This window comes from Henningerozyma blattae, chromosome 3, assembly GCF_000315915.1.
Source record: "Henningerozyma blattae CBS 6284 chromosome 3, complete genome".
Taxonomy (NCBI): domain Eukaryota; kingdom Fungi; phylum Ascomycota; class Saccharomycetes; order Saccharomycetales; family Saccharomycetaceae; genus Henningerozyma; species Henningerozyma blattae.
Window position 1 is genome coordinate 591,940 of NC_020187.1, and position 11,520 is coordinate 603,459.

The window sequence follows — 11,520 nt, forward strand, 5'->3', positions numbered from 1 at the left end:
GATAATATATATAAACGTATTTATTTATACATATATATTTTCTATATTATTAATAACACCTTAATATGAATAATTTCAATTGAATGATAAATATGAATAAATTATTAAACAAATACTATAGAGATCTATAAATGTAAATGCGGTCTTTATAGATATCAAATGTCATGTGAAGAATTGCTGGTCGTTATGCGAAATATACAATGTTGAAATTATTACCAAGGATTAGCTTCAATTTCAGTATTTGATGACCAAGAAGGTTGATTTACGGAAGATGAAGGTAGATTGAAATCTTTAAAATAATCATCACCGCCAATATTATCATTATTATTGGTGGTAGAGTTATTATTTTCAGGATGTTCCTCATCTATTTGCTCTTTATTTGAATCTTCATCATTTATATCATTATCTTGATCAGCACTTTCATCGTTTCCCTCCCTATCTTCAGTTTCTTCATCTTCATCTTCCTCATCTTGTAAAGTATTATTTGCATGATAATCGTTATGTTGACGTTTTTTCAAATTATTATCATGAATTTCAAATACTTCATCTTGAATTTCTGCAGGTAGGAAAGGTTGATAATTATAAATATCTTCTTCAGTAATTATTTTATCATCAGAATTATTATTTAATGGACCATTGAAATCTGATTGTTGTAATGGGACGGGTGAATTTGAATTTGAATTTGAATTTGAATTTATGAAATTATTATTTGAAGAAATTTGTTTTTGTGAATTTGCTAAATTTGGAGAATAAACGTTTGTTAAGTCTTGTATAGTTGGTAAGACTAAATCGGGTATTATTCTTTCTGGCAAATAAGTGATTGAATTTTTTGCAAAATTAGAAGGATTATCTTTTGACTTTACTAAATTTGATAATTTTTTCCTTAAAGAAGATTTAAATTTATGTTCGTTTAATTCATAATTATATTTATCTATTGATTTTAATAATTGAGCTGGGGTTAAAGAAGATAATAAGTTAATAGTATTTTTCAATTCTTCTTCATCTTTTAAAGTTGTTGCTACTTGTAACCACTGTAATAATTGAAATAAAGGTTTTAAATGGAATTGTGCAATTTTGAAAAAATGTTGATAATAAAATAAAGAATTATCTGTAGAGTAATTATAGTCATTATCTTTTAAAGGTTTATAGGTGGTAATATTTTTCAATTGGAAAAATTCATTTTGATTGGTAATATTTGTAATATCATTAATTAAAGTATATGGGTAATTTTGCCACATAAAATCATCAATCAATAAAGGTTTTTCAATATTAATATCATTATTAATGATCCAAGTTTCTAAAGTTGATAAATTTAATCTGACTTGAATGGCTCTTGATCTTGATAATAATTTCATTTTCTTTGTATGATGATTTATAGTTTTAAATTTATCCTTTAATATAATATTAAATAAACTATTGGCAAACCAATTTATTGACATGGAAAGACATTGTTGTTTGAAGATTGGATGAATATCATGCAAATTTAATACATAAGATAAGGCACCAAAGATTTGAACAATTTTGATTGGAGAAGGTTTCATTTGTTCTTCAAAAGATGGAGGTTTTAAATGATTTATTACTGATGCATCGAAATTTGAAGAAGTAGAAGCTTGATCAATGGAAGTATTGATACTATTTCTTGGGGTAGGATCTTCATTGGTGGAAAGATTTTCGGTAGAATCTGATGCAGTATCAGTTGGAAGAGTCTCTGTATTATTATTTTCTTTATTATTTTCTTTGAGTTCTTTATTTTCTTTGGGATCTTTATTTTCTTTATTCAATTGCTTTCTCTTTTTAAAAAAATTCCAATCATTTTTATACAGAGTATATTTTACATCTTCAATAGAAGTATAAGCTAATATAGTTTTATCTAAAGTCGGTAATATTCTTGAATGAATAGAGGAGGTCAATTGAATCATGATAGATTGGATTGTAGTTATGAATTCTTGTAAGATTGAAGGATATCTTTTGAAAAAATCTTGATCTTTCACGAGGTAATAGAATAAAAATGAAAGACAGCCTAACCAGTATGATAATGAAACTATATCACCGCCAGAGTTTGCAGTTGCATTGGAATTTGAATTTGAATTCGATGATTGTTGATTTAATTGAGTAGAAGTGAATGTGATATGGGATAAGATTTTAGTAAAGGATAAGTTGATTAATTGTTCTACTAGGGGCTTGGAGTTTTTCTTATGATCTGCATATCTTATACATTGGTACAACAATGCAGCAGGATAGGTCGTCTTGTGTGGGTATCTAGCTGGTAAAGAGATCAATAATTTCAATAATTCATTAAGATCGAAATCGGCAAATTCCAAATATTGATAACTGATTAATTTTTCAAAGTTGAATTTTTCAAATGAATAGTCGTTAGAGAGAGGTTCCATATCTGTATTTGATGTGTTGTTAAGAGTTGTTGTGGTGGTGGTAGGATCTTTGTCTAACGAGACACCTGCAATATGCATGTTAATATTTTCCAAGATGTCATCGTTGAAATTCTCATTGAAATTATCTAACAAATTATGATTTATATTTAATTTTTCCTTTGTATCATCTATGACATTATTCAAAATATCCGTGGCTATCTTTTTCTTTATTTTCCCTGAAACACTATTATCATTCCACGGATCGATATCTATATTGCTTGTATCGAATAGATTTGACATGATGAACTTTGATTATTATACTTGAAATGAATCTAATAAAGGGAACTTTAAAAGAGACTATTTGGAAAACAAATCTTCACAAAACGAAACTTAATCAATCAATAATAAACAATCCGCCTCAAACTCTCTTTGAAGGATTAATTACTTATTATTAGAACAAGCGACTAAGACATAATAAAACTCTCAACATTGTGTGAATACAAGGTTTTGCCCATCTAATTTCCCTTTCTCTATTCTCTACACTCTATTCTCTACACTCTATTCTCTACACTCTATTCTCTATTCAATATTCTGTCCACTCTCTATTCTCTATTCTTTCAATTCCAAGTTTTCCATTGACGTTACCCGGGAGGGCCTGGGTGCACGGAAGGCCCCTTCCACAAATAGCAAGGCGCATAAAGGGCATATATAATTAATAAAAAGGGAAGCCTTTTGTGGAAGGAAATGAGCAACAGAGATAAAAGACCATGAACAATAAACTAGGAAGGTAAATGATAAGATAAAAATGAAAAAAACAAAAAAACAAAACAAAAAACAAACAATGTAGAGGGTTTTAGCGGGTTTGTCGTTTGTTGACAGAGGGTTGGTCTAATTCCACAGAGGGTTACTTGTATACTTAATCAAAAATATAATTTATCAAGACATAATAATACATTACAACATTGAGATATCCTCTTTTAACATAATTGGTCTAGTCTTGACGTAATTGGAATCGTCGTCAAACAATTAATCTTGATAATACCTGTAAATAGGTTTGAAACTGGTTTGAAACTGGTTTCCTTCGACATAGAATAGGCTTAGTATAGGCCCCGCCACACCACAGAAACAATGGCACGAATGATCTTTACACGCTCTTCTGTGCTGGGTAGTTCTGCGCACACATCTGTGCCTGCCGCCCCCGCGCATTCCTGTGAAGACGTCATCATCCTGCGGGGTTGCCGTGGCACGCAGAAGACCTGCAGCCCCCCCGCACGGTTCTTTGGGCGACTTTTCCAATACCTAGGGTAAAATAACCTCGAGAATAATTGTAGTCAATATGGCAAATGATAATATATACCATTACCATATATATAAACAGAACCCAGGTTAGATATCTATCCATATCTTTGTTTAGTTACTATCTGAATCTTACCATCTGTTTTGAATTATGTAATAGATCCATACCCTATACCTCATACAATTAATAGACATACAGATACACACAAACGCTCCCTTATTTTTTTCACACTAATTATTCTGTTTCGCTATTTGTTAAAAGAAAGAAAAAAGAAAAACCACAACATAATAATAAAAAGTTATATTATTTCCAATGGAGAAAGATTCAGGTAAAATACTTTATGATGTCCAAGAGTTGGACTTGCTACAAACCACCTCACATTCATCTTCACATACAGTTCTCAATTCCCCTTCGGATGATAATAGTTCTACTACTTCCAAATGTTGCTGGAGTAGTTCTGAGTCTATTCATTCCGATACAACTTTAATCCCCACTACCAAGAGAAATTTGAAAAATAGACATGTTCAATTCATTGCCATATCAGGTGTCATTGGTACTGCATTGTTTGTCACCATCGGTAAACCATTGTATAAAGGTGGCCCTGTTTCATTAATCTTGGCTTTCATCCTTTGGTGCATCCCCATTTTCGCCATTACTGTCTCTACAGCAGAAATGGTTTGTTTCTATCCAGTATCTTCACCATTTTTACGACTGGCAAACAAATGTGTTGATGAATCATTGGCGTTCATGGCATCATGGAATTTTTGGTTTTTAGAGTGTGTCCAAATTCCATTTGAAATTGTCTCAGTTAATACCATGATTCATTATTGGACCACAAATTATTCACCTGCTATCCCACTTGTAGTTCAAGTCGTATTATATTTCATTATTTCCATTACAGCAGTGAAATACTATGGTGAATTAGAGTTTTGGTTATCCTCATTTAAAATTATTCTTGCCATTGGGTTATTTTTATTCACTTTAATTACCATGTGTGGTGGGAATCCAGAAAGAGATCATTTTGGCTTTAGAAACTATAAAGTAGAACCCTTTAAACAATATTTCCCCAGTGGCAACCATTCTCCTGCATCCTTAGGTTATTTCCAAGGGTTTTTAAATTGTTTAATCCAAGCAGCTTTCACCATTGCTGGTGGTGAATATATTTCCATGTTGGCAGGTGAAGTTCATTTACCTAGAAAAGTCCTTCCAAAGGCATTCAAACAAGTCTTTTATAGATTGACTTTCATCTTTATTGGCTCTTGTCTTTGCGTAGGTATCATTTGTTCCCCCAATGACCCAGATTTGACTGCAGCCATTAGTGAATCAAGACCTGGGGCAGGTTCCTCACCTTATGTCATTGCCATGAATAATTTAAAGATTAGAATCTTACCTCATATTGTCAACGTAGCTTTAATCACTGCAGCATTCTCTGCAGGTAACGCTTATACTTACTGTTCTTCAAGAACATTATACGGTATGGCGTTAGATGGTTATGCCCCCAAAATTTTTTCTCGTTGCAACAAATATGGTGTACCTATCTATTCTGTCGTCATCTCTTTATTATGGGCGCTCTTAAGTCTTTTACAATTGAATTCGAATAGTGCTGTGGTATTGAATTGGTTAGTTAATCTAATCACTGCATCTCAATTGATTAATTTCTCAGTCATTTGTATCACCTATCTTTTTTTCAGGAAATCGTATCGTGCACAGTCAAACGATTTACCTTCTTTACCTTTCAAATCTTGGTTCCAACCTTATACTGCAATCTTTGGTCTCGCTTGTGCTGTCATTATGATAGGTGTTCAAGGTTATACCACATTGATCCCTTCTATTTGGTCAGTTCAAAATTTCTTATTCTGTTATTTGATGGTATTCTTAAATTTAATCTTTTACTTTGTTCATAAATTCGGTTGGACTTATTACAAGACTAAATCTTTAAGTTTTAGAAATCCAACACAAATTAATTTTAAAAATGATTTGATGGTCATTGAGAATCATGAATTGAAATATGGGTTTAATAAATTCCAATTTTTTTATGAATCAAATAAAGTTTAACCAATTAACATGCCCCCATCCTTTCCCCTTGTAACATTTATATTTTTTATTATTCCTTTGCATATTTATTTTTTTTTTCTATTTCAATTTTTGATATTCTATTAAGTTCCCTTCAATTTTAATACTTTACTTACTGTAAAATTATATATTAATATATTTATATTTATCTATATTTAGAAAAAAAATATATTCCTTTTATAAAAAAAACGACATTATTGTACAGGCCGATCTTTAAAAAGATTTGCCGCTCAAGATTTGCAAAGCATTATCGCGTCGGGCAAACACCCCACCCCTCCCCTACCTTCGGTTATTATGATTCTCCAAATTTATTAATAGCTTCTTTACTTAGACTATCAATTAATATAGTTGATGAATCAGAATAACTATATTTACCTCTTTTAATATTAGGGCGATTACCTTTATTAATAGTGAACCAATTTTGAATCACTAATAAAATTTCGTTTTCATTTTCACGTAAAAACAAATTATACCATTATTCAATTTAATTAATCTTTCTTCTTTAATACCCCTTTTAATGATAGAATACTTATTTAGATTATAATCAATGTTTTTATTATTAGAATAATTCACTATAATCTTATCCAATTGCTTGTTAAACTCTATTAATTTATTATTGTCAAGCATGTCTAAAAAATTTCCGTTAGGTTGGTAATATATCTCCTTATCTTGTGGTTTAGGTATTGAAGTATTGGAATTGGTAGTTGGTCTAGTACCGTACAGATAAGATCCCATCATATGCAATCCATGAGTCCAATAAGAATTAGCTTGTTCATCTGATTGAGCAGGTGCATCAGTATTATTTGATGGGGCAATGGTATTGGCATCATTAGAATCATGAGAAATGGAATTTATATCTTCATTTGATCGTATATTTGCATTTATATTTGTATTTTCATTTGATTGATCATCCAATGGGGCATTCAAATTAGTATCAGATTGAACATTTTCAGTAATGTTTTCATTTGATGTATGATTAGAATTATCACGTTGATTTGATACAGTATTAGTATCAGTTGGAGAATTTATATCCGAATTTGCAATTGAATTTGAGAGATTCCCATTTACAGGAAATATCCCTTCAATAGCACTTTCTGATGATGAACTCTCTTCTTTTGAAACTAGATTAGCTCTAGAATAATAAACCCAACTTGGAATAGATATATTCATTTCCATCCCACCTTTACTATTATTTGGATTACTAGTCTTATCTAATCTCATGTAACCAAAATCTTCATATTCCTTTTTAAATGAATTCTGAGATGCCTTCTTCTTATTATCATGATCGAACATTGTTTCATAAAAACGACTTAAGCTCTTCAATAATTTCAATTCTAATTTTTTCAAATATTCTTGTTCCCAGATTTTATTGAATTGTAAATCACATATTATCACTACTAACGTATCACGATAATACCAAAATAGTAAATTATAATATTTTTCATTTAGATTCTTCATTTCTTTACTTGAATTATTCATATCTTGATTTGAAGTATTCGTATTTTGAGTGGATTGACAATTACTAGAAAAATTCAACAGCATTTTTCTTACTTTGTAATTAATTGAGACATTTTTGGGGAAACTTGGAGAAATTAAATATCCATAATTATTCTTATTCAAACTATGGAAATACTCATCAATTTCTTGTTGTGATCTATTTAATTCATTTTCTTCCCATTCTTTACCGTACTTTAAAAATGGTATATAATCTGTTATTAATGACATACTATTTGAAACTCCGGTAGTTGCACCAACTTCTTGAACTGCATCGTATGCAAAGGTTATGGGTAAAGCCATATTATAAAAAACATTTTTAGCTTGATAACCAAATGATTGTTTATTAGCTAACTTTGCAGCGCTAGAATTATTATTTCTAGATTCCTGGAGTTGATGTTCATTACTATCAGTAGATCTTCCAACATTCTCAGCTTCAATGATGCCATGCCCTTTGTTATTAATTGAACTTACATACCCCATACTTCTATCCACCGATTCTCCAGAAAAATCATTAAATGAAGTGGTACCAGCAAGTATGCTTGATGTAAGTTTCTCATGTAATGCGTGCAAATGGTAAATCCAATTTGATAAACTACATAATGATTGAAATTCAGAAGTAAAGTTTCTAACCAATCCATAAGTTTTAGAATTTATTCGATTGTATTTTAGCATTGCCATTACTGTCTTTTGATAATATATTATCTTTAGAATTTTTTTTTTTTGATTTAAATCTGGTAATTGATAAACCAAGATATCTTTTATACCAAGAAAATTTTCTGCATCTAATAAAATTTCTTGATTAATAATTGACTCCCAAGAATTTTCATTGTCATGAATTTCTATATTCGATACTCTATAGGATTCTGGCCACATGCATGATAATCCTTTTTTGAGCATTATTTCTGGTTTATTATAAATATCATCCCAAAATACTACAATTTGCTCATTTAAAATATTTGTTAATTGAGAAGGAATTTCATAATTAGAGAAATAACCATTTTCTAAAACAAAAAATTTATAAAAATACCACATATGAGATAAATAATAATTATATGGTATTTTATAATTTATTAAATTTGGAGATTGATTGAATCCATTAAAGGAGATACCCATGAAGAATCTAGATTCAATTTTAATTATTAGTAAAGTTTCATCATCTAGTTCAATAATTCTTTCCTTATCTTCATTTTCATTCACATTAGAATCCTCATTATTACATGATTGTGGCTCTGTTAATGAAAACATGGCCTGCATGATTCCAATTTTCCCTAATTTATCATTTAGGGAGAGTTCACAATCTTGGAAACTATGAAATATTAATAATTGCTTATAAGTATCAGTTTCATCCTTACTTCTGGTTGGATCAAACACAGTAATATATTGAAGCATGTATCATATATTCAAAAGGGGGAAGTTCTAGATCTTATTCAATATCTATTATTACAATATTGAGTTCATCTTCTATGGTTATAAATATTAACAACAAAAATAATTCTTAATATACGTATGTTTTATAAATACAATGGAGAATCTTAATTTTAAATCTCGGCTAGGAAGATTAAGTATCCCCTGCCTAGTAGAAAATTAATAATATATGAAAAAAAAGTACCTTAAATATATACAATATTATTCTACTAGAGTGAACTTGTTACTTGAAGTTACAAGTGGAATTAATTGAATTGGTTATTCAAAAATAAAAAAAATAAAAAAAAATATAGGCAACATATCAAGAATGACAGTATAAATATTTGAAAAATTCTTCAATTACCAAATATACACTATTTTTTTTATAGCCTAAACATTACATAATCAGATATATGAGACCATTCACTACTGATATAATGAATATTATTTCAGTACAATACGGTTTAGATGCTAGTATATTATTAGTATTATTATTTTTAACTCTTTTTTTTTTTAATACCAAAATAAAAAACACGATCAGTCAAAAAATGAAAAATCAAAACAATTAATCTTTGTGAATCATGGATATTTCTAATATTATTTATAGAGAAAATAGATAGTCTACTTTCAGAAGATAAATTATATCAGTATATCAAAAAAAAAATATATAAATTAAAAAAACCAAAAAAAAATTTAAAAAAAAATTAAATAGATACATTGCATCTATTATTTCAAAGCACTATATAATTATAGTAATGGTAAATTTTGTCGTAGTAGTTAATGTCCATAAATAGAGTAGAAAAGAAATGAAGTCCTCTGAAGGAAACTTTTTTTTCGTTTTAGCCTTTTAATTAAATTCTTGTTAGAATCAAAGTAATCATAGTATTGCAAAAAGCAGCCACTTTTATTAGTAATTACCTCTTATCTGGTTTTAAGAATCTATCCTTTTCCGCTTTGGGCAAATCCTTAGCATTAACTGTACCATTTTCAATTAAATGAGGATCTACAACCTTTTCACGGTGTTCGTATAAAATCTTATACCCAGATTTAATAGTACCTTCAGTGACTTGTAAGATTTGAGCGACTTTTGCAGCTGTGACAGGGATTTTGAATAATAAAATATTCAAATAAATTGAAACGACTGCAATAGTAATTGGGGATTTACCAGCAATGTCACCAATTTCCTTACATTTCTTAGCAGTATATTCTGCGGATGTAGTAACTTGCATAGGTAAACCCAAATGTGAACAAAATCTTGGAATATATGTAACATTTTGAGCACCACTCATATTATCAGTATCAATTTTAATGACACCATCTGCACTCTTTTCTCTCAATATACCTTTCATGATACCCAAAGTTTTACCAAATTCCTTCGTTTTCACATGAATAATAGATTGAATTTCTTTAAAAGTTCTAGCAACTTGAGCACGTCTACAACCAATTAAAATTGAAGCAGCCATGACACTTTCAGTCGATTTACCCTTTAAAGATTTTTCATCGTTACATAACTTGTATGCTTCTTTGGCACAATCTTTAACAATCTTGGGTAATTCGGCAGCATCACAAAGCATTGTAATTTTTGCAAAAGCAGATTGAACTTCATTATCTTTTTTGTCCACAATGTTTTTACCTTGTGCTCTATTTAATTCTTTTGTAAATCTAGAATCGGTAGTTTCACCCTGCCCAATTCTTGTTGATAAGTTGTTTCCATCCAACAAAGGATTTGAAGCTTCACCAACACGACTTGGGTCATCACCATTTTGATCATCGTTTGAGAAAGTACGCCATTCTGATCTAGTATCAATCAACTTATCTGATAAAACTAAACCACAAAGAGCACAGACGACATCACCTTCACTAAATCTTTCGATGATCTTTGGTGGATAGACTTTACATTCTGGACAGGTTAAAACTACGTTTAAATTTGGACCTTTTCTTTGTCTTCTTTCATGTGCAATGGTTGAGGTTGGAACTTGGACTGACATTAGGTATGTGAAATGTATTGAAAAAGTATTATACGTAATAAAGATGCAATTGAAAATTTCAAAATTAATTGTTTAGAATAAGCTGTATGCTTGTTTGTTTGTTTTTTGTTTTTATTAGTTTTTTTGTTTTGTTTTGTGTGTAAGCTTTTTTTTGTTTTTAAAAAGAACTCCACTAGAACAATAAAATTTGGAATGAAATAAAAATTTGGAATGAAATAAAAATTTGCTTAACTATTTGAATGGAAATGTTACTACTACTACCACTATAATTTAATAGGTTTGAATTAAAAAAATAAGAATGTATATTCTATATTAATGCTTTACTTTTCTTTTCTGCTTTGTGAAAATTAAAATTCTTATTAATAATCATAAAATAAAAATTTAAATAGTATTTAATATTGAATTTTAGATTTCTAGAAACATCACCGGAAAAAAAGGAAGGAAAATAAACCAACCGAAATGGAAATTATTATCACGTGAAAGGAAGGATCAGTGGATTACATAACCAAAAGAACAGTCTCTCTATTAATTCATATATAATATGATATTTCTACTTCCATTTTTAAATAATAGTAGAATCAAAACTATCACTATGCTTTGAGGGTAGATATACTTACTCTTTCTGCAATCTTTTGGACATCTAACTAGGAAAAAGCATATGCATATATATGTAATCTCAAACAACGTTTAAATTTATATTCTTAATAATCAAAAATTAGCTGTAAGTGTATTTTTTTGTTATATACGATTTGTAAATCCTATGACATAGTTATATCTATCTTCTGTGATATCATTTTATTTTTATAATCAGAACAGCTGACTTTTTGCCCCGCTTTCTTCCAACTAACGGATTTCCATGAATATAGACACTACCGAAAATTATGAGTTCCAC

At 29.5% G+C, this 11,520-nt stretch overlaps 4 protein-coding genes across 4 annotated transcripts; 1 reads left to right on the forward strand and 3 right to left on the reverse strand.

Moving 5' to 3' along the window:
* Positions 1–212: 212 nt before the first annotated feature.
* Positions 213–2,669, reverse strand: TBLA0C02510 (uncharacterized protein; the record flags this gene model as incomplete). The annotated part of the gene is made up of 1 exon (XM_004179532.1): positions 213–2,669. One exon carries the CDS (start codon positions 2,667–2,669, stop codon positions 213–215), a length of 2,457 nt encoding a protein of 818 aa, XP_004179580.1.
* A 1,309-nt stretch (positions 2,670–3,978) lies between these two features.
* On the forward strand, positions 3,979–5,721 carry TBLA0C02520 (uncharacterized protein; the record flags this gene model as incomplete). The annotated part of the gene is made up of 1 exon (XM_004179533.1): positions 3,979–5,721. The coding sequence occupies one exon, from the start codon at positions 3,979–3,981 to the stop codon at positions 5,719–5,721; it is 1,743 nt and encodes a 580-aa protein (XP_004179581.1).
* A 447-nt stretch (positions 5,722–6,168) lies between these two features.
* CCZ1 (Ccz1p) lies at positions 6,169–8,625 on the reverse strand (the record flags this gene model as incomplete). The annotated part of the gene is made up of 1 exon (XM_004179534.1): positions 6,169–8,625. One exon carries the CDS (start codon positions 8,623–8,625, stop codon positions 6,169–6,171), a length of 2,457 nt encoding a protein of 818 aa, XP_004179582.1.
* A 929-nt stretch (positions 8,626–9,554) lies between these two features.
* Positions 9,555–10,628, reverse strand: SUA7 (transcription factor TFIIB; the record flags this gene model as incomplete). The annotated part of the gene is made up of 1 exon (XM_004179535.1): positions 9,555–10,628. The coding sequence occupies one exon, from the start codon at positions 10,626–10,628 to the stop codon at positions 9,555–9,557; it is 1,074 nt and encodes a 357-aa protein (XP_004179583.1).
* Between the last annotated feature and the right edge of the window lie 892 nt (positions 10,629–11,520).